The following is a 25245-nucleotide window of genomic DNA, read 5'->3' as shown; positions in this document are numbered from 1 at the left end:
TGTGATCGAATCATTCCCTCACTCACTGTCCCCCTCACTGTGATCGAATCATTCCCTCACTCACTGTCCCCCTCACTGTGATCGAATCATTCCCTCACTCACTGTCCCCCTCACTGTGATCGATCGAATCATTCCCTCACTCACTGTCCCCCTCACTGTGATCGAATCATTCCCTCACTCACTGTCCCCCTCACTGTGATCCAATCATTCCCTCACTCACTGTCCCCCTCACTGTGATCGATCGAATCATTCCCTCACTCACTGTCCCCCTCACTGTGATCGAATCATTCCCTCACTCACTGTCCCCCTCACTGTGATCCAATCATTCCCTCACTCACTGTCCCCCTCACTGTGATCGAATCATTCCCTCTCTCACTGTCCCCCTCACTGTGATCGAATCATTCCCTCACTCACTGTCCCCCTCACTGTGATCCAATCATTCCCTCACTCACTGTCCCCCTCACTGTGATCCAATCATTCCCTCACTCACTGTCCCCTCACTGTGATCGATCGAATCATTCCCTCACTCACTGTCCCCCTCACTGTGATCGATCGAATCATTCCCTCACTCACTGTCCCCCTCACTGTGATCGAATCATTCCCTCACTCACTGTCCCCCTCACTGTGATCGAATCATTCCCTCACTCACTGTCCCCCTCACTGTGATCCAATCATTCCCTCACTCACTGTCCCCTCACTGTGATCCAATCATTCCCTCACTCACTGTCCCCCTCACTGTGATCCAATCATTCCCTCACTCACTGTCCCCCTCACTGTGATCGAATCATTCCCTCACTCACTGTCCCCCTCACTGTGATCGAATCATTCCCTCACTCACTGTCCCCCTCACTGTGATCCAATCATTCCCTCACTCACTGTCCCCCTCACTGTGATCCAATCATTCCCTCACTCACTGTCCCCCTCACTGTGATCCAATCATTCCCTCACTCACTGTCCCCCTCACTGTGATCGAATCATTCCCTCACTCACTGTCCCCCTCACTCACTGTCCCCCTCACTCACTGTCCCCCTCACTCACTGTCCCCCTCACTCACTGTCCCCCTCACTCACTGTCCCCCTCACTCACTGTCCCCCTCACTCACTGTCCCCCTCACTCACTGTCCCCCTCACTCACTGTCCCCCTCACTCACTGTCCCCCTCACTCACTGTCCCCCTCACTCACTGTCCCCCTCACTCACTGTCCCCCTCACTCACTGTCCCCCTCACTCACTGTCCCCCTCACTCACTGTCCCCCTCACTGTGATCCAATCATTCCCTCACTCACTGTCCCCCTCACTGTGATCGAATCATTCCCTCACTCACTGTCCCCCTCACTGTGATCGAATCATTCCCTCACTCACTGTCCCCCTCACTGTGATCCAATCATTCCCTCACTCACTGTCCCCTCACTGTGATCGAATCATTCCCTCACTCACTTTCCCCCTCACTGTGATCCAATCATTCCCTCACTCACTGTCCCCTCACTGTGATCGAATCATTCCCTCACTCACTGTCCCCCTCACTGTGATCGAATCATTCCCTCACTCACTGTCCCCTCACTGTGATCCAATCATTCCCTCACTCACTGTCCCCCTCACTGTGATCGAATCATTCCCTCACTCACTGTCCCCCTCACTGTGATCCAATCATTCCCTCACTCACTGTCCCCTCACTGTGATCCAATCATTCCCTCACTCACTTTCCCCCTCACTGTGATCCAATCATTCCCTCACTCACTGTCCCCCTCACTGTGATCCAATCATGCCCTCACTCACTGTCCCCCTCACTGTGATCGAATCATTCCCTCACTCACTGTCCCCCTCACTCACTGTCCCCCTCACTGTGATCCAATCATTCCCTCACTCACTGTCCCCCTCACTCACTGTCCCCCTCAATCACTGTCCCCCTCAATCACTGTCCCCCTCAATCACTGTCCCCCTCAATCACTGTCCCCCTCACTGTGATCGAATCATTCCCTCACTCACTGTCCCCTCACTGTGATCCAATCATTCCCTCACTCACTATCCCCCTCACTCACTGTCCCCCTCAATCACTGTCCCCCTCACTGTGATCGAATCATTCCCTCACTCACTGTCCCCCTCACTGTGATCCAATCATTCCCTCACTCACTGTCCCCCTCACTGTGATCCAATCATTCCCTCACTCACTGTCCCCCTCACTGTGATCGAATCATTCCCTCACTCACTGTCCCCTCACTGTGATCGATCGAATCATTCCCTCACTCACTGTCCCCCTCACTGTGATCCAATCATTCCCTCACTCACTGTCCCCCTCACTGTGATCCAATCATTCCCTCACTCACTGTCCCCCTCACTGTGATCGAATCATTCCCTCACTCACTGTCCCCCTCACTGTGATCGAATCATTCCCTCACTCACTGTCCCCTCACTGTGATCGAATCATTCCCTCACTCACTGTCCCCCTCACTGTGATCCAATCATTCCCTCACTCACTGTCCCCCTCACTGTGATCGAATCATTCCCTCACTCACTGTCCCCCTCACTGTGATCGAATCATTCCCTCACTCACTGTCCCCCTCACTGTGATTGAATCATTCCCTCACTCACTGTCCCCCTCACTGTGATCGAATCATTCCCTCACTCACTGTCCCCCTCACTGTGATCCAATCATTCCCTCACTCACTGTCCCCCTCACTGTGATCGAATCATTCCCTCACTCACTGTCCCCTCACTGTGATCGAATCATTCCCTCACTCACTGTCCCCCTCACTGTGATCCAATCATTCCCTCACTCACTGTCCCCCTCACTGTGATCCAATCATTCCCTCACTCACTGTCCCCCTCACTGTGATCCAATCATTCCCTCACTCACTGTCCCCCTCACTGTGATCCAATCATTCCCTCACTCACTGTCCCCCTCACTGTGATCCAATCATTCCCTCACTCACTGTCCCCCTCACTGTGATCCAATCATTCCCTCACTCACTGTCCCCCTCACTGTGATCGAATCATTCCCTCACTCACTGTCCCCCTCACTGTGATCCAATCATTCCCTCACTCACTGTCCCCCTCACTGTGATCGAATCATTCCCTCACTCACTGTCCCCCTCACTGTGATCGAATCATTCCCTCACTCACTGTCCCCCTCACTGTGATCGAATCATTCCCTCACTCACTGTCCCCCTCACTGTGATCCAATCATTCCCTCACTCACTGTCCCCTCACTGTGATCGAATCATTCCCTCACTCACTGTCCCCCTCACTGTGATCCAATCATTCCCTCACTCACTGTCCCCCTCACTGTGATCCAATCATTCCCTCACTCACTGTCCCCCTCACTGTGATCGAATCATTCCCTCACTCACTGTCCCCCTCACTGTGATCCAATCATTCCCTCACTCACTGTCCCCCTCACTGTGATCGAATCATTCCCTCACTCACTGTCCCCCTCACTGTGATCGAATCATTCCCTCACTCACTGTCCCCCTCACTGTGATCCAATCATTCCCTCACTCACTGTCCCCCTCACTGTGATCCAATCATTCCCTCACTCACTGTCCCCCTCACTGTGATCCAATCATTCCCTCACTCACTGTCCCCCTCACTGTGATCGAATCATTCCCTCACTCACTGTCCCCCTCACTGTGATCCAATCATTCCCTCACTCACTGTCCCCCTCACTGTGATCCAATCATTCCCTCACTCACTGTCCCCCTCACTGTGATCCAATCATTCCCTCACTCACTGTCCCCTCACTGTGATCGAATCATTCCCTCACTCACTGTCCCCCTCACTGTGATCCAATCATTCCCTCACTCACTGTCCCCCTCACTGTGATCGAATCATTCCCTCACTCACTGTCCCCCTCACTGTGATCGAATCATTCCCTCACTCACTGTCCCCCTCACTGTGATCCAATCATTCCCTCACTCACTGTCCCCCTCACTGTGATCCAATCATTCCCTCACTCACTGTCCCCCTCACTGTGATCCAATCATTCCCTCACTCACTGTCCCCTCACTGTGATCCAATCATTCCCTCACTCACTGTCCCCCTCACTGTGATCCAATCATTCCCTCACTCACTATCCCCTCACTGTGATCCAATCATTCCCTCACTCACTGTCCCCTCACTGTGATCGAATCATTCCCTCACTCACTGTCCCCTCACTGTGATCCAATCATTCCCTCACTCACTGTCCCCCTCACTGTGATCGAATCATTCCCTCACTCACTGTCCCCCTCACTGTGATCCAATCATTCCCTCACTCACTGTCCCCTCACTGTGATCGAATCATTCCCTCACTCACTGTCCCCCTCACTGTGATCGAATCATTCCCTCACTCACTGTCCCCCTCACTGTGATCCAATCATTCCCTCACTCACTATCCCCCTCACTGTGATCGAATCATTCCCTCACTCACTGTCCCCCTCACTGTGATCCAATCATTCCCTCACTCACTGTCCCCCTCACTGTGATCCAATCATTCCCTCACTCACTGTCCCCCTCACTGTGATCCAATCATTCCCTCACTCACTGTCCCCTCACTGTGATCGAATCATTCCCTCACTCACTGTCCCCCTCACTGTGATCGAATCATTCCCTCACTCACTGTCCCCTCACTGTGATCGATCGAATCATTCCCTCACTCACTGTCCCCTCACTGTGATCCAATCATTCCCTCACTCACTGTCCCCCTCACTGTGATCGAATCATTCCCTCACTCACTGTCCCCCTCACTCACTGTCCCCCTCACTGTGATCCAATCATTCCCTCACTCACTGTCCCCTCACTGTGATCCAATCATTCCCTCACTCACTGTCCCCCTCACTGTGATCCAATCATTCCCTCACTCACTGTCCCCCTCACTGTGATCGAATCATTCCCTCACTCACTGTCCCCTCACTGTGATCGATCGAATCATTCCCTCACTCACTGTCCCCTCACTGTGATCCAATCATTCCCTCACTCACTGTCCCCCTCACTGTGATCCAATCATTCCCTCACTCACTGTCCCCCTCACTGTGATCGAATCATTCCCTCACTCACTGTCCCCTCACTGTGATCGATCGAATCATTCCCTCACTCACTGTCCCCTCACTGTGATCCAATCATTCCCTCACTCACTGTCCCCCTCACTGTGATCCAATCATTCCCTCACTCACTGTCCCCTCACTGTGATCCAATCATTCCCTCACTCACTGTCCCCCTCACTGTGATCCAATCATTCCCTCACTCACTGTCCCCCTCACTGTGATCGAATCATTCCCTCACTCACTGTCCCCCTCACTCACTGTCCCCCTCACTGTGATCCAATCATTCCCTCACTCACTGTCCCCCTCACTCACTGTCCCCCTCACTGTGATCCAATCATTCCCTCACTCACTGTCCCCCTCACTGTGATCCAATCATTCCCTCACTCACTGTCCCCCTCACTGTGATCGAATCATTCCCTCACTCACTGTCCCCCTCACTGTGATCGAATCATTCCCTCACTCACTGTGCCCTCACTGTGATCGAATCATTCCCTCACTCACTGTCCCCCTCACTGTGATCGAATCGTTCCCTCACTCACTGTCCCCCTCACTGTGATCGAATCATTCCCTCACTCACTGTCCCCTCACTGTGATCCAATCATTCCCTCACTCACTGACACCTCACTGTGATCGAATCATTCCCTCACTCACTGTCCCCCTCACTGTGATCCAATCATTCCCTCACTCACTGTCCCCCTCACTGTGATCCAATCATTCCCTCACTCACTGTCCCCCTCACTGTGATCCAATCATTCCCTCACTCACTGTCCCCCTCACTCACTGTCCCCCTCACTGTGATCGAATCATTCCCTCACTCACTGTCCCCCTCACTGTGATCCAATCATTCCCTCACTCACTGTCCCCCTCACTGTGATCGAATCATTCCCTCACTCACTGTCCCCTCACTGTGATCGAATCATTCCCTCACTCACTGTCCCCCTCACTGTGATCCAATCATTCCCTTACTCACTGTCCCCTCACTGTGATCGATCGAATCATTCCCTCACTCACTGTCCCCCTCACTGTGATCGAATCATTCCCTCACTCACTGTCCCCCTCACTGTGATCGAATCATTCCCTCACTCACTGTCCCCCTCACTGTGATCGAATCATTCCCTCACTCACTGTCCCCTCACTGTGATCGAATCATTCCCTCACTCACTGTCCCCCTCACTGTGATCGAATCATTCCCTCACTCACTGTCCCCTCACTGTGATCGATCGAATCATTCCCTCACTCACTGTCCCCCTCACTGTGATCGAATCATTCCCTCACTCACTGTCCCCCTCACTGTGATCGAATCATTCCCTCACTCACTGTCCCCCTCACTGTGATCGAATCATTCCCTCACTCACTGTCCCCCTCACTGTGATTGAATCATTCCCTCACTCACTGTCCCCCTCACTGTGATTGAATCATTCCCTCACTCACTGTCCCCTCACTGTGATCCAATCATTCCCTCACTCACTGTCCCCCTCACTGTGATCGAATCATTCCCTCACTCACTGTCCCCCTCACTGTGATCGAATCATTCCCTCACTCACTGTCCCCCTCACTCACTGTCCCCCTCACTGTGATCCAATCATTCCCTCACTCACTGTCCCCCTCACTCACTGTCCCCCTCACTGTGATCCAATCATTCCCTCACTCACTGTCCCCCTCACTGTGATCCAATCATTCCCTCACTCACTGTCCCCCTCACTGTGATCGAATCATTCCCTCACTCACTGTCCCCCTCACTGTGATCGAATCATTCCCTCACTCACTGTCCCCTCACTGTGATCGAATCATTCCCTCACTCACTGTCCCCCTCACTGTGATCGAATCGTTCCCTCACTCACTGTCCCCCTCACTGTGATCGAATCATTCCCTCACTCACTGTCCCCTCACTGTGATCCAATCATTCCCTCACTCACTGACACCTCACTGTGATCGAATCATTCCCTCACTCACTGTCCCCCTCACTGTGATCCAATCATTCCCTCACTCACTGTCCCCCTCACTGTGATCCAATCATTCCCTCACTCACTGTCCCCCTCACTGTGATCCAATCATTCCCTCACTCACTGTCCCCCTCACTCACTGTCCCCCTCACTGTGATCGAATCATTCCCTCACTCACTGTCCCCCTCACTGTGATCGAATCATTCCCTCACTCACTGTCCCCCTCACTGTGATCGAATCATTCCCTCACTCACTGTCCCCTCACTGTGATCGAATCATTCCCTCACTCACTGTCCCCCTCACTGTGATTGAATCATTCCCTCACTCACTGTCCCCTCACTGTGATCCAATCATTCCCTCACTCACTGTCCCCCTCACTGTGATCGAATCATTCCCTCACTCACTGTCCCCCTCACTGTGATCGAATCATTCCCTCACTCACTGTCCCCCTCACTGTGATCGAATCATTCCCTCACTCACTGTCCCCCTCACTGTGATCGAATCATTCCCTCACTCACTGTCCCCTCACTGTGATCGAATCATTCCCTCACTCACTGTCCCCCTCACTGTGATCGAATCATTCCCTCACTCACTGTCCCCCTCACTGTGATCGAATCATTCCCTCACTCACTGTCCCCCTCACTGTGATCCAATCATTCCCTCACTCACTGTCCCCCTCACTGTGATTGAATCATTCCCTCACTCACTGTCCCCTCACTGTGATCCAATCATTCCCTCACTCACTGTCCCCCTCACTGTGATCGAATCATTCCCTCACTCACTGTCCCCCTCACTGTGATCGAATCATTCCCTCACTCACTGACCCCTCACTGCGATCGAATCATTCCCTCACTCACTGTCCCCCTCACTGGGATCCAATCATTCCCTCACTCACTGTCCCCCTCACTGTGATCGAATCATTCCCTCACTCACTGTCCCCTCACTGTGATCGAATCATTCCCTCACTCACTGTCCCCCTCACTGTGATCGAATCATTCCCTCACTCACTGTCCCCCTCACTGTGATCCAATCATTCCCTCACTCACTGTCCCCCTCACTGTGATCGAATCATTCCCTCACTCACTGTCCCCCTCACTGTGATCCAATCATTCCCTCACTCACTGTCCCCCTCACTGTGATCGAATCATTCCCTCACTCACTGTCCCCCTCACTGTGATCCAATCATTCCCTCACTCACTGTCCCCCTCACTGTGATCCAATCATTCCCTCACTCACTGTCCCCCTCACTGTGATCGAATCATTCCCTCACTCACTGTCCCCCCAACTGTGATCCAATCATTCCCTCACTCACTGTCCCCCTCACTGTGATCGAATCGTTCCCTCACTCACTGTCCCCCTCACTGTGATCGAATCATTCCCTCACTCACTGTCCCCCCAACTGTGATCCAATCATTCCCTCACTCACTGTCCCCCTCACTGTGATCGAATCGTTCCCTCACTCACTGTCCCCCCAACTGTGATCCAATCATTCCCTCACTCACTGTCCCCCTCACTGTGATCGAATCATTCCCTCACTCACTGTCCCCCTCACTGTGATCCAATCATTCCCTCACTCACTGTCCCCCTCACTGTGATCCAATCATTCCCTCACTCACTGTCCCCCTCACTGTGATCGAATCATTCCCTCACTCACTGTCCCCCCAACTGTGATCCAATCATTCCCTCACTCACTGTCCCCCTCACTGTGATCGAATCGTTCCCTCACTCACTGTCCCCCTCACTGTGATCGAATGATTCCCTCACTCACTGTCCCCCTCACTGTGATCGATCGAATCATTCCCTCACTCACTGTCCCCCTCACTGTGATCGAATCATTCCCTCACTCACTGTCCCCTCACTGTGATCCAATCATTCCCTCACTCACTGTCCCCCTCACTCACTGTCCCCCTCACTCACTGTCCCCCTCACTGTGATCGAATCATTCCCTCACTCACTGTCCCCCTCACTGTGATCGAATCATTCCCTCACTCACTGTCCCCCTCACTGTGATCCAATCATTCCCTCACTCACTGTCCCCCTCACTGTGATCGAATCATTCCCTCACTCACTGTCCCCCTCACTGTGATCGAATCATTCCCTCACTCACTGTCCCCATCACTGTGATCCAATCATTCCCTCACTCACTGTCCCCCTCACTGTGATCGAATCATTCCCTCACTCACTGTCCCCCTCACTGTGATCGAATCATTCCCTCACTCACTGTCCCCATCACTGTGATCCAATCATTCCCTCACTCACTGTCCCCTCACTGTGATCGAATCATTCCCTCACTCACTGTCCCCCTCACTGTGATCCAATCATTCCCTCACTCACTGTCCCCCTCACTGTGATCGAATCATTCCCTCACTCACTGTCCCCCTCACTGTGATCGAATCATTCCCTCACTCACTGTCCCCTCACTGTGATCCAATCATTCCCTCACTCACTGTCCCCATCACTCACTGTCCCCATCACTCACTGTCCCCATCACTCACTGTCCCCATCACTCACTGTCCCCATCACTCACTGTCCCCATCACTCACTGTCCCCATCACTGTGATCGAATCATTCCCTCACTCACTGTCCCCTCACTGTGATCCAATCATTCCCTCACTCACTGTCCCCCTCACTGTGATTGAATCATTCCCTCACTCACTGTCCCCTCACTGTGATCCAATCATTCCCTCACTCACTGTCCCCCTCACTGTGATCCAATCATTCCCTCACTCACTGTCCCCCTCACTGTGATCCAATCGTTCCCTCACTCACTGTCCCCCTCACTGTGATCGAATCGTTCCCTCACTCACTGTCCCCCTCACTGTGATCGAATCGTTCCCTCACTCACTGTCCCCCTCACTGTGATCGAATGATTCCCTCACTCACTGTCCCCCTCACTGTGATCGATCGAATCATTCCCTCACTCACTGTCCCCCTCACTGTGATCGAATCATTCCCTCACTCACTGTCCCCTCACTGTGATCCAATCATTCCCTCACTCACTGTCCCCCTCACTCACTGTCCCCCTCACTCACTGTCCCCCTCACTGTGATCGAATCATTCCCTCACTCACTGTCCCCCTCACTGTGATCCAATCATTCCCTCACTCACTGTCCCCCTCACTGTGATCGAATCATTCCCTCACTCACTGTCCCCCTCACTGTGATCGAATCATTCCCTCACTCACTGTCCCCATCACTGTGATCCAATCATTCCCTCACTCACTGTCCCCCTCACTGTGATCGAATCATTCCCTCACTCACTGTCCCCCTCACTGTGATCGAATCATTCCCTCACTCACTGTCCCCATCACTGTGATCCAATCATTCCCTCACTCACTGTCCCCCTCACTGTGATCCAATCATTCCCTCACTCACTGTCCCCATCACTGTGATCCAATCATTCCCTCACTCACTGTCCCCCTCACTGTGATCCAATCATTCCCTCACTCACTGTCCCCCTCACTGTGATCGAATCATTCCCTCACTCACTGTCCCCTCACTGTGATCGAATCATTCCCTCACTCACTGTCCCCCTCACTGTGATCCAATCATTCCCTCACTCACTGTCCCCCTCACTGTGATCGAATCATTCCCTCACTCACTGTCCCCCTCACTGTGATCGAATCATTCCCTCACTCACTGTCCCCTCACTGTGATCCAATCATTCCCTCACTCACTGTCCCCATCACTCACTGTCCCCATCACTCACTGTCCCCATCACTCACTGTCCCCATCACTCACTGTCCCCATCACTCACTGTCCCCATCACTCACTGTCCCCATCACTCACTGTCCCCATCACTGTGATCCAATCGTTCCCTCACTCACTGTCCCCCTCACTGTGATCCAATCGTTCCCTCACTCACTGTCCCCCTCACTGTGATCGAATCGTTCCCTCACTCACTGTCCCCCTCACTGTGATCGAATCGTTCCCTCACTCACTGTCCCCTCACTGTGATCGAATCGTTCCCTCACTCACTGTCCCCCTCACTGTGATCGAATCGTTCCCTCACTCACTGTCCCCCTCACTGTGATCGAATCGTTCCCTCACTCACTGTCCCCCTCACTGTGATCCAATCGTTCCCTCACTCACTGTCCCCCTCACTGTGATCCAATCGTTCCCTCACTCACTGTCCCCCTCACTGTGATCGAATCGTTCCCTCACTCACTGTCCCCCTCACTGTGATCCAATCGTTCCCTCACTCACTGTCACCCCCACTGTGATCGAATCGTTCCCTCACTCACTGTCCCCCTCACTGTGATCCAATCATTCCCTCACTCACTGTCCCCATCACTCACTGTCCCCATCACTCACTGTCCCCATCACTCACTGTCCCCATCACTCACTGTCCCCATCACTCACTGTCCCCATCACTGTGATCCAATCGTTCCCTCACTCACTGTCCCCCTCACTGTGATCCAATCGTTCCCTCACTCACTGTCCCCCTCACTGTGATCGAATCGTTCCCTCACTCACTGTCCCCCTCACTGTGATCGAATCGTTCCCTCACTCACTGTCCCCTCACTGTGATCGAATCGTCCCCCTCACTCACTGTCCCCCTCACTCACTGTCCCCCTCACTCACTGTCCCCCTCACTCACTGTCCCCCTCACTCACTGTCCCCCTCACTCACTGTCCCCCTCACTCACTGTCCCCCTCACTCACTGTCCCCCTCACTCACTGTCCCCCTCACTCACTGTCCCCCTCACTCACTGTCCCCCTCACTCACTGTCCCCCTCACTCACTGTCCCCCTCACTCACTGTCCCCCTCACTCACTGTCCCCCTCACTCACTGTCCCCCTCACTCACTGTCCCCCTCACTCACTGTCCCCCTCACTCACTGTCCCCCTCACTCACTGTCCCCCTCACTCTCCCCACACCCCCTCACTGTAGCACTCTGATATACCCCACACCCCTCACTGTAACACTCTGATATACCCCACACCCCTCACTGTAACACTCTGATATACCCCACACCCCTCACTGTAGCACTCGGATATACCCAACACCCCTCACTGTAACACTCTGATATACCCCACACCCCTCACTGTAACACTCTGATACACCCCACACCCCTCACTGTAGCACTCTGATATACCCCACACCCCTCACTGTAACACTCTGATATACCTCACACCCCTCACTCACTGTCCCCCTCACTCACTGTCCCCTCACTCACTGTCCCCCTCACTCACTGTCCCCCTCACTCACTGTCCCCCTCACTCACTGTCCCCCTCACTCACTGTCCCCCTCACTCACTGTCCCCCTCACTCACTGTCCCCTCACTCACTGTCCCCTCACTCACTGTCCCCCTCACTCACTGTCCCCCTCACTCACTGTCCCCCTCACTCACTGTCCCCCTCACTCACTGTCCCCCTCACTCACTGTCCCCCTCACTCACTGTCCCCCTCACTCACTGTCCCCCTCACTCACTGTCCCCCTCACTCACTGTCCCCCTCACTCACTGTCCCCCTCACTCACTGTCCCCCTCACTCACTGTCCCCCTCACTCACTGTCCCCCTCACTCACTGTCCCCCTCACTCACTGTCCCCCTCACTCACTGTCCCCCTCACTCACTGTCCCCCTCACTCACTGTCCCCCTCACTCACTGTCCCCCTCACTCACTGTCCCCCTCACTCACTGTCCCCCTCACTCACTGTCCCCCTCACTCACTGTCCCCCTCACTCACTGTCCCCCTCACTCACTGTCCCCCTCACTCACTGTCCCCCTCACTCACTGTCCCCCTCACTCACTGTCCCCCTCACTCACTGTCCCCCTCACTCACTGTCCCCCTCACTCACTGTCCCCCTCACTCACTGTCCCCCTCACTCACTGTCCCCCTCACTCACTGTCCCCCTCACTCACTGTCCCCCTCACTCACTGTCCCCCTCACTCACTGTCCCCCTCACTGTGATCCAATCATTCCCTCACTCACTGTCCCCCTCACTGTGATCCAATCATTCCCTCACTCACTGTCCCCCTCACTGTGATCGAATCGTTCCCTCACTCACTGTCCCCCTCACTGTGATCGAATCATTCCCTCACTCACTGTCCCCCTCACTCACTGTCTCCCTCACTGTGATCCAATCATTCCCTCACTCACTGTCCCCCTCACTGTGATCCAATCATTCCCTCACTCACTGTCTCCCTCACTGTGATCCAATCATTCCCTCACTCACTGTCCCCTCACTGTGATCGAATCATTCCCTCACTCACTGTCCCCTCACTGTGATCCAATCATTCCCTCACTCACTGTCCCCCTTTAAATTTGTATCCTCTAGTTTATTTTGCCTCTCCTCATTCTTCCGACCAAAATGCATCACTTCACACTTCTCTGTTAAATTTCATCTGCCCTGTGTCTGCCCATTTCACCAGTCTGTCGATGTCCTCCTGAAGTCTGTTTCTGTCCCCCTCACTCTTTACTGCATTCCCGATTGTCATGTCATCTGCAAGCTTTGAAATTTTTCCCTGTTTTCCCCAAGTCCCGGTCATTAAGAGATATCAAAAAGAGCAGTGGCCCTTATACTGACCCCTGGGGAACACCACTGTATAATTCCCTCCAGTCTGAAAAACAACCGTTCACCACTGCTCTCTGCTTTCTGTCTCTGGGCAAATTTTGTGTCCATGCCGCCATGGACCCTTCAATCCTGTGGGCTTTAATTTTGGAACAAGTCTATTATGTGGCACTTTATCAAATGACTTTTGAAAGTCCATTTCTTCATCAACCGCACTGCCCTCTCTGTTACCTCGTCCAAGAACTCAATCAAGTTCGTCAAACACGATTTGCCTTTAATAAATCCATACTGACTTTCATTTATTGGCCCATATTTTCCCAAGTGCCAATTTAATTTTGTCTCAGATTATCGTCTCTATAACTTTCCCCACCACCGACGTGAGGCTGACTGGCCTGTAATTGCCGGGTTTGTCCCTCTCCCCTTTTTGAACAGGGGTGCAACATTTGCAATCCTCCAGTCCTCTGGCACCACTTCCAGTGATTGGAAGATTGTGGCCGGAGCCTCCGCAATTTCCACCCTTCCTTCCCTCAGTAACCTCGGATGCATCCCATCCGGACCGGGTGACTGCTCGACTTGGACAACGGCCAACCTTTTCACTACCTCTTTATCCATTTTTATCCTGACCACTCCTCCTTTACTGCTGAGAGGCAGCATCCTCTTAAGAGCATAAGAAATAGGAGCAGGAGTCGGCCACTCGGCCACTCGAGCCTGCTCCACCATTCAATCAGATCATGGCTGATCTTCGACCTCAACTCCACTTTCCCGCCCGATCCCCAGATCCCTTGATTCCCCCAGAGTCCAAAAATCTATTGATCTCAGCTTTGAGTACACTCAACGACTCAGCATCCACAGCCCTCTGGGGGAGAGAATTCCAAAGATTCACCACCCTCTGAATGAATAAATAAATTTCTCATCTCAGTCTTAAATGGCCGACCCCTGATCCTGAGACTATGCCCCCTCGTTGTAGACTCTTCAGCATCTACCTCTGAGAATCTTACATGTTTCAATGAGATCACCTCTCATTCTTCTAAACTCCAGAGAGTCTCAGCCCATTCTACTCAATCTCTCCTCATAGGACAACCCTCTCATCTCAGGAATTAATCCAGTGAACCTTCGTTGCACCGCCTCGAAGGCAAGTCTATCCTTCCTTAGATAAGGAGACCAAAACTGTACACAGTACTCCAGGTGAGGTCTCTCCAGAGCCCTCTAATTGTAGTAAGACTTCCTTACTCTTGTACTCCAAACCCCCCTTGCAATGAAGGCCAACGTACCATTTCTGGAGTGAAGATCGATGTAAAGTATTCATTCAATACCTCAGCCATGCTCTCTGCTGCCACAAGATGATCTCCATTTTTCTTCCTGATCAGTCCTACCCTTCCTTTCGATACCCTTAACGAATTATATCTTTCTAAAAGGACTTCTGGGTTCCCTTCTACGTTAGCCACTAATCTATTCTCATACTCTCTGTTTGCCCCTCTTATTCCCTTTCCAGGATCTCCTCTGCAGCTTCTGTATTCAGCTTTGTTCCACAATGAATTATGAATGTCGACGGAGCTTTACTCTGTATCTAACCCTGTACCTGCCCTGGGAGTGTTTGATGGGACAGTGTAGAGGGAGCTTTACTCTGTATCTAACCCTGTACCTGACCCTGGGAGTGTTTGACGCGACAGTGTAGAGGGAGCTTTACTCTGTATCTAACCCTGTACCTGACCCTGGGAGTGTTTGATGGGACAGTGTAGAGGGAGCTTTACTCTGTATCTAACCCTGTACCTGACCCTGGGAGTGTTTGACGCGACAGTGTAGAGGGAGCTTGACTCTGTATCTTACCCTGTACCTGACCCTGGGAGTGTTTGATGGGACAGTGTAGAGGGAGCTTTACTCTGTATCTAACCCTGTACCTGACCCTGGGAGTGTTTGATGGGACAGTGTAGAGGGAGCTTTACTCTGTATCTAACCCTGTACCTGCCCTGGGAGTGTTTGAGGGGACAGTGTGGAGGGAGCTTTACTCTGTATCTAACCCTGTACCTGACCCTGGGAGTGTTTGATGGGACAGTGTAGAGGGAGCTTTACTCTGTATCTAACCTTATACCTGCCCTGGGAGTGTTTGAGGGGACAGTGTGGAGGGAGCTTTACTCTGTATCTAACCCTGTACCTGCCCTGGGAGTGTGTGATGGGACAGTGCAGAGGGAGCTTTACTCTGTATCTAACCCTGTACCTGCCCCTGGGAGTGTTTGATGGGACAGTGTAGAGGGAGCTTTACTCTGTATCTAACCCGTGCTGTACCTGACCCTGGGGGTGTTTGATGGGACAGTGTAGAGGGAGCTTTACTCTGTATCTATCCATGCACCTGACCCTGGGGAGTGTTTGATGGGACAGTGCAGAGGGAGCTTTACTCTGCATCTAACCCTGTACCTGCCCTGGGAGTGTTTGATGGGACAGTGTAGAGGGAGCTTTACTCTGTATCTAACCCTGTACCTAACCCTGGGAGTGTTTGACGGGACAGTGTGGAGGGAGCTTTACTCTGCATCTAACCCGTGCTGTACGTGCCCTGGGAGTGTTTGATGGGACAGTGCAGAGGGAGCTTGACTCTGTATCTAACCCGTACTGTACCTCACATAGAGATGAACAATTCCCCAGAAACAACGCACCTGGACGTAACATGGGAAGATCTTGAGATCTCACCTAGTCAACAACAGCTCCGTCTCTGCAACCTGCTCCTCTGACTCCTGGGAACCTGCAAGAGAGAGACAGGAATCGCAGAAGCCGAAGGAACTGTAGCGAATCGCGAACGCACAACACTGCAGGGTCTGATACTGTAATACAGAGCTCACCTCACACTGTCCACGATCGATTCTAACCCCACACTGCAGGGTCTGATACTGTAATACAGAGCACACCTCACACTGTCCCCGATCGATTCTAACCTCACACTGCAGGGTCTGATACTGTAATACAGAGCTCACCTCACACTGTCCACGATCGATTCTAACCCCACACTGCAGGGTCTGATACTGTAATACAGAGCTCACCTCACACTGTCCCCGATCGATTCTAACCTCACACTGCAGGGTCTGATACTGTAATACAGAGCTCACCTCACACTGTCCACGATCGATTCTAACCTCACACTGCAGGGTCTGATACTGTAATACAGAGCTCACCTCACACTGTCCCCGATCGATGCTAACCCCACACTGCAGGGTCTGATACTGTAATACAGAGCTCACCTCACACTGTCCCCGATCGATTCTAACCCCACACTGCAGGGTCTGATACTGTAATACAGAGCTCACCTCACACTGTCCCCGATCGATGCTAACCCCACACTGCAGGGTCTGATACTGTAATACAGAGCTCACCTCACACTGTCCCCGATCGATTCTAACCCCACACTGCAGGGTCTGATACTGTAATACAGAGCTCACCTCACACTGTCCCCGATCGATTCTAACCCCACACTGCAGGGTCTGATACTGTAATACAGAGCTCACCTCACACTGTCCCCGATCGATTCTAACCTCACACTGCAGGGTCTGATACTGTAATACAGAGCTCACCCCACACTGTCCCCGATCGATTCTAACCTCACACTGCAGGGTCTGATACTGTAATACAGAGCTCACCTCACACTGTCCCCGATCGATTCTAACCCCACACTGCAGGGTCTGATACTGTAATACAGAGCTCACCTCACACTGTCCCCGATCGATTCTAACCCCACACTGCAGGGTCTGATACTGTAATACAGAGCTCACCTCACACTGTCCCCGATCGATTCTAACCTCACACTGCAGGGTCTGATACTGTAATACAGAGCTCACCCCACACTGTCCCCGATCGATTCTAACCCCACACTGCAGGGTCTGATACTGTAATACAGAGCTCACCTCGCACTGTCCCCGATCGATTCTAACCTCACACTGCAGGGTCTGATACTGTAATACAGAGCTCACCTCACACTGTCCCCGATCGATTCTAACCTCACACTGCAGGGTCTGATACTGTAATACAGAGCTCACCTCACACTGTCCCCGATCGATTCTAACCTCACGCTGCAGGGTCTGATACTGTAATACAGAGCTCACCTCACACTGTCCCCGATCGATTCTAACCCCACACTGCAGGGTCTGATACTGTAATACAGAGCTCACCCCACACTGTCCACGATCGATTCTAACCCCACACTGCAGGGTCTGATACTGTAATACAGAGCTCACCTCACACTGTCCCCGATCGATTCTAACCCCACACTGCAGGGTCTGATACTGTAATACAGAGCTCACCTCACACTGTCCCCGATCGATTCTAACCTCACACTGCAGGGTCTGATACTGTAATACAGAGCTCACCTCACACTGTCCCCGATCGATTCTAACCCCACACTGCAGGGTCTGATACTGTAATACAGAGCTCACCTCACACTGTCCCCGATCGATTCTAACCCCACACTGCAGGGTCTGATACTGTAATACAGAGCTCACCTCACACTGTCCCCGATCGATTCTAACCTCACACTGCAGGGTCTGATACTGTAATACAGAGCTCACCTCACACTGTCCCCGATCGATTCTAACCCCACACTGCAGGGTCTGATACTGTAATACAGAGCTCACCCCACACTGTCCCTGATCGATTCTAACCTCACACTGCAGGGTCTGATACTGTAATACAGAGCTCACCTCACACTGTCCCCGATCGATTCTAACCCCACACTGCAGGGTCTGATACTGTAATACAGAGCTCACCTCACACTGTCCACGATCGATTCTAACCTCACACTGCAGGGTCTGATACTGTAATACAGAGCTCACCTCACACTGTCCCCGATCGATTCTAACCCCACACTGCAGGGTCTGATACTGTAATACAGAGCTCACCTCACACTGTCCCCGATCGATTCTAACCCCACACTGCAGGATCTGATACTGTAATACAGAGCTCACCTCACACTGTCGCCGATCGATTCTAACCTCACACTGCAGGGTCTGATACTGTAATACAGAGCTCACCTCACACTGTCCCCGATCGATTCTAACCCCACACTGCAGGGTCTGATACTGTAATACAGAGCTCACCTCACACTGTCCCCGATCGATTCTAACCTCACACTGCAGGGTCTGATACTGTAATACAGAGCTCACCTCACACTGTCCCCGATCGATTCTAACTCTGTATTACAGGGACTGATAATGTAATACAGAGCTCACCTCACACTGTCCCCGATCGATTCTAACTCTGTATTACAGGGTCTGATACTGTAATACAGAGCTCACCTCACACTGTCCCCGATCGATTCTAACTCTGTATTACAGGGACTGATACTGTAATACAGAGCTCACCTCACACTGTCCCCGATCGATTCTAACTCTGTATTACAGGGCCTGATACTGTAATACAGAGCTCACCTCACACTGTCCCCGATCGATTCTAACTCTGTATTACAGGGTCTGATACTGTAATACAGAGCTCACCTCACACTGTCCCCGATCGATTCTAACTCTGTATTACAGGGCCTGATACTGTAATACAGAGCTCACCTCACACTGTCCCCGATCGATTCTAACTCTGTATTACAGGGCCTGATACTGTAATACAGAGCTCACCTCACACTGTCCCCGATCGATTCTAACTCTGTATTACAGGGTCTGATACTGTAATACAGAGCTCACCTCACACTGTCCCCGATCGATTCTAACTCTGTATTACAGGGACTGATACTGTAATACAGAGCTCACCTCACACTGTCCCCGATCGATTCTAACTCTGTATTACAGGGTCTGATACTGTAATACAGAGCTCACCTCACACTGTCCCCGATCGATTCTAACTCTGTATTACAGGGCCTGATACTGTAATACAGAGCTCACCTCACACTGTCCCCGATCGATTCTAACTCTGTATTACAGGGTCTGATACTGTAATACAGAGCTCACCTCACACTGTCCCCGATCGATTCTAACTCTGTATTACAGGGACTGATACTGTAATACAGAGCTCACCTCACACTGTCCCCGATCGATTCTAACTCTGTATTACAGGGTCTGATACTGTAATACAGAGCTCACCTCACACTGTCCCCGATCGATTCTAACTCTGTATTACAGGGCCTGATACTGTAATACAGAGCTCACCTCACACTGTCCCCGATCGATTCTAACTCTGTATTACAGGGCCTGATACTGTAATACAGAGCTCACCTCACACTGTCCCCGATCGATTCTAACTCTGTATTACAGGGTCTGATACTGTAATACAGAGCTCACCTCACACTGTCCCCGATCGATTCTAACTCTGTATTACAGGGCCTGATACTGTAATACAGAGCTCACCTCACACTGTCCCCGATCGATTCTAACTCTGTATTACAGGGACTGATACTGTAATACAGAGCTCACCTCACACTGTCCCCGATCGATTCTAACTCTGTATTACAGGGTCTGATACTGTAATACAGAGCTCACCTCACACTGTCCCCGATCGATTCTAACTCTGTATTACAGGGACTGATAATGTAATACAGAGCTCACCTCACACTGTCCCCGATCGATTCTAACTCTGTATTACAGGGTCTGATACTGTAATAAAGAGCTCACCTCACACTGTCCCCGATCGATTCTAACTCTGTATTACAGGGACTGATACTGTAATACAGAGCTCACCTCACACTGTCCCCGATCGATTCTAACTCTGTATTACAGGGCCTGATACTGTAATACAGAGCTCACCTCACACTGTCCCCGATCGATTCTAACTCTGTATTACAGGGCCTGATACTGTAATACAGAGCTCACCTCACACTGTCCCCGATCGATTCTAACTCTGTATTACAGGGTCTGATACTGTAATACAGAGCTCACCTCACACTGTCCCCGATCGATTCTAACTCTGTATTACAGGGACTGATACTGTAATACAGAGCTCACCTCACACTGTCCCCGATCGATTCTAACTCTGTATTACAGGGTCTGATACTGTAATACAGAGCTCACCTCACACTGTCCCCGATCGATTCTAACTCTGTATTACAGGGACTGATACTGTAATACAGAGCTCACCTCACACTGTCCCCGATCGATTCTAACTCTGTATTACAGGGCCTGATACTGTAATACAGAGCTCACCTCACACTGTCCCCGATCGATTCTAACTCTGTATTACAGGGACTGATACTGTAATACAGAGCTCACCTCACACTGTCCCCGATCGATTCTAACTCTGTATTACAGGGTCTGATACTGTAATACAGAGCTCACCTCACACTGTCCCCGATCGATTCTAACTCTGTATTACAGGGTCTGATACTGTAATACAGAGCTCACCTCACACTGTCCCCGATCGATTCTAACCTCACACTGCAGGGTCTGATACTGTAATACAGAGCTCACCTCACACTGTCCCCGATCGATTCTAACTCTGTATTACAGGGACTGATAATGTAATACAGAGCTCACCTCACACTGTCCCCGATCGATTCTAACTCTGTATTACAGGGTCTGATACTGTAATACAGAGCTCACCTCACACTGTCCCCGATCGATTCTAACTCTGTATTACAGGGACTGATACTGTAATACAGAGCTCACCTCACACTGTCCCCGATCGATTCTAACTCTGTATTACAGGGCCTGATACTGTAATACAGAGCTCACCTCACACTGTCCCCGATCGATTCTAACTCTGTATTACAGGGCCTGATACTGTAATACAGAGCTCACCTCACACTGTCCCCGATCGATTCTAACTCTGTATTACAGGGTCTGATACTGTAATACAGAGCTCACCTCACACTGTCCCCGATCGATTCTAACTCTGTATTACAGGGACTGATACTGTAATACAGAGCTCACCTCACACTGTCCCCGATCGATTCTAACTCTGTATTACAGGGTCTGATACTGTAATACAGAGCTCACCTCACACTGTCCCCGATCGATTCTAACTCTGTATTACAGGGACTGATACTGTAATACAGAGCTCACCTCACACTGTCCCCGATCGATTCTAACTCTGTATTACAGGGCCTGATACTGTAATACAGAGCTCACCTCACACTGTCCCCGATCGATTCTAACTCTGTATTACAGGGACTGATACTGTAATACAGAGCTCACCTCACACTGTCCCCGATCGATTCTAACTCTGTATTACAGGGTCTGATACTGTAATACAGAGCTCACCTCACACTGTCCCCGATCGATTCTAACTCTGTATTACAGGGTCTGATACTGTAATACAGAGCTCACCTCACACTGTCCCCGATCGATTCTAACTCTGTATTACAGGGTCTGATACTGTAATACAGAGCTCACCTCACACTGTCCCCGATCGATTCTAACTCTGTATTACAGGGCCTGATACTGTAATACAGAGCTCACCTCACACTGTCCCCGATCGATTCTAACTCTGTATTACAGGGCCTGATACTGTAATACAGAGCTCACCTCACACTGTCCCCGATCGATTCTAACTCTGTATTACAGGGTCTGATACTGTAATACAGAGCTCACCTCACACTGTCCCCGATCGATTCTAACTCTGTATTACAGGGACTGATACTGTAATACAGAGCTCACCTCACACTGTCCCCGATCGATTCTAACTCTGTATTACAGGGTCTGATACTGTAATACAGAGCTCACCTCACACTGTCCCCGATCGATTCTAACTCTGTATTACAGGGCCTGATACTGTAATACAGAGCTCACCTCACACTGTCCCCGATCGATTCTAACTCTGTATTACAGGGTCTGATACTGTAATACAGAGCTCACCTCACACTGTCCCCGATCGATTCTAACTCTGTATTACAGGGACTGATACTGTAATACAGAGCTCACCTCACACTGTCCCCGATCGATTCTAACTCTGTATTACAGGGTCTGATACTGTAATACAGAGCTCACCTCACACTGTCCCCGATCGATTCTAACTCTGTATTGCAGGGTCTGATACTCTAACACTCTCCGAGGGGGAGCCATGATCCCACAGTTACCCAGGGAGAGGGCCTTGTTGAGTGGATCTCGTCTATCTATTGTAGCACTGATGCCTTACCTTCCTCCTCCTCTTCCTTCACCCTCGGCTCTCCCGCCTGCTTTGCCTTGCCCTCGCTCTCCGGCTCACACACGAGCTCCAGTGAGTCGGCCTTCTCCAGCTCGGCTGACACGGGTCCAGGCTTCTTGGAGTTTCTGTGGAGCCTGCCGGGGGTCTCGGCTCGTTGGGGTGGTGCCTCCTCCTGCTCCTCCTCCACGGACGTGGGCCGGAGCCTCGGATCCGGGGCTGGCTTCTCGGGGCTCGAACGCTCAACGCTGGAGTTCTCCCCCGCCTTTCCCTCGCCCTCTGCCACTTGTGTCGGCCTCTCTGCCTCCTCCTGGGCCTCGGGCTTGTCCTCCGTCAATGCTGCAGGCGAGGTCCCCGCGTGCCCTGTCGCAGACTCCCCGTCCTCCTTCGCCTGGGCGCCCTCCTCTCTCGCCGCGCTGGGCTCCTTCTCCCTCTCGTCGCTCGACACGTCCTGAGAGCCCTTCTCCGCCCTCAGCCTGGTCCGCTTCCCGTTGGCCGGCAGGGTGCTCAGGACCCGTCTCCTGGACCGGCCTGGGTTGGGAGCGGCCGGACGGGCCTGTTTCTGCTCCCCGGCCCCCTCCTCTGCTCCCTTCCTGGACGCCAGCATTTCCCAGGAGTAGGAGTGGCCCCCGGCACAGGTCCACACCACAGTCACCGATTCCTCCGCTCGCCCAGACAGGATGGACTTCAGGTTCGGGATGAAACCACAATCCCGGCTGTGGTCATGTGACCAGACGATCAGCTGCCGCAGGGAGTCACAAGACGTGTGCAGATGGTCGATGTTCTCCGCTGAACACACCTTCCCTGGAGGAGGAGGAGAGGAACAGAGTAAAGTTAGATACTGAGTAAAGCTCCCTCTACACTGTCCCATCAAACACTCCCAGGGTCAGGTACAGGGTTAGATACAGAGTAAAGCTCCCTCTACACTGTCCCGTCAAACACTCCCAGGGTCAGGTACAGGGTTAGATACAGAGTAAAGCTCCCTCTACACTGTCCCGTCAAACACTCCCAGGGTCAGGTACAGGTTAGATACAGAGTAAAGCTCCCTCTACACTGTCCCATCAAACACTTCCCAGGGTCAGGTACAGGGTTAGATACAGAGTAAAGCTCCCTCTACACTGTCCCATCAAACACTCCCAGGGCAGGTACAGGGTTAGATACAGAGTAAAGCTCCCTCTACACTGTCCCGTCAAACACTCCCAGGGCAGGTACAGGGTTAGATACAGAGTAAAGCTCCCTCTACACTGTCACATCAAACACTCCCAGGGCAGGTACAGGGTTAGATACAGAGTAAAGCTCCCTCTACACTGTCCCATCAAACACTCCCAGGGCAGGTACAGGGTTAGATACAGAGTAAAGCTCCCTCTACACTGTCACATCAAACACTCCCAGGGCAGGTACAGGGTTAGATACAGAGTAAAGCTCCCTCTACACTGTCCCATCAAACACTCCCAGGGCAGGTACAGGATAAGATACAGAGTGAAGCTCCCTCTACACTGTCCCATCAAACACTCTCCAGGGTCAGGTACAGGGTGAGATACAGAGTAAAGCTCCCTCTACACCGTCCCATCAAACACTCCCAGGGCAGGTACAGGATTAGATACAGAGTAAAGCTCCCTCAACACTGTCCCATCAAACACTCCCAGGGCAGGTACAGGATTAGATACAGAGTAAAGCTCCCTCTACACTGTCCCATCAAACACTCCCAGGGTCAGGTACAGGGTTAGATACAGAGTAAAGCTCCCTCTACACTGTCCCATCAAACACTCCCAGGGCAGGTACAGGGTTAGATACAGAGTAAAGCTCCCTCTACACTGTCCCGTCAAACACTCCCAGGGCAGGTACAGGATTAGATACAGAGTAAAGCTCCCTCGACACTGTCCCATCAAACACTCCCAGGGCAGGTACTGTACGGGATTAGATACAGAGTAAAGCTCCCTCTACACTGTCCCATCAAACACTCCCAGGGTCAGGTACAGGGTTAGATACAGAGTAAAGCTCCCTCCACACTGTCCCATCAAACACTCCCAGGGTCAGGTACAGGGTTAGATACAGAGTAAAGCTCCCTCTGCACTGTCCCATCAAACACTCCCAGGGTCAGGTACAGGGTTAGATACAGAGTAAAGCTCCCTCTCCACTGTCCTGTCAAACGCTCTCAGGGCAGGTACTGTACGGGATTAGATACAGAGTAAAGCTCCCTCTACACTGTCCTGTCAAACGCTCTCAGGGCAGGTACTGTATGGGATTAGATACAGAGTAAAGCTCTGTACCCCGGGTACATATACTGGGGAGGGGAGCTTGTAAAATTGTTGGTGTGAGGAGAATGTGCTGAAAGCTCGATTTTCTCCAACGATGAAGTCTCTGTACCTTTCTGACTTTGCAACAGTGACTCACCATCAAAAAGTATTTCGTTTTTTTTACCTGCACAGCTGCCACGGCTCCTCGCTGTGAAACTGCGGAGAGAGAGACAGAGCACAAAATTCAGATCACAGACACCGGAACGACTCGCAGCCCCCTAAACCCCCCCATAACCCCCACTGCGTCCGCGCCCCCCCCACCCCCGTTGCCCGCCCCTCCGCCCTCGCCCACCCCGTTGCCCATCGCTCTATCATAGTAGGTACAGCACAGGAGAGGCCATTCGCCCATCGTGCCTGTGCTGCCTCTTTGAAAGAGCTATCCATTAGTCCCACTCCCCTGCTCTTTCCCCATAGCCCTG

At 51.9% G+C, this 25245-nt stretch overlaps 1 protein-coding gene across 1 annotated transcript; it reads right to left on the bottom strand.

The window, feature by feature from the left end:
* Positions 1–16102: 16102 nt before the first annotated feature.
* On the bottom strand, positions 16103–25044 carry LOC137309033 (brain acid soluble protein 1-like; the record flags this gene model as incomplete). Its single annotated transcript, XM_067977374.1, has 3 exons — positions 16103–16206; positions 22524–23333; positions 24951–25044. Coding segments are annotated over 3 exons (960 nt in total), but the record flags the coding sequence as incomplete, so codon positions are not given.
* Positions 25045–25245: the final 201 nt, after the last annotated feature.

Source organism: Heptranchias perlo, unplaced genomic scaffold (genome assembly GCF_035084215.1).
Source record: "Heptranchias perlo isolate sHepPer1 unplaced genomic scaffold, sHepPer1.hap1 HAP1_SCAFFOLD_1451, whole genome shotgun sequence".
NCBI classification, from domain to species: domain Eukaryota; kingdom Metazoa; phylum Chordata; class Chondrichthyes; order Hexanchiformes; family Hexanchidae; genus Heptranchias; species Heptranchias perlo.
The sequence above is the reverse complement of the archived record's forward strand: the minus strand, read 5'-3'. Positions and strand labels throughout refer to the sequence as shown.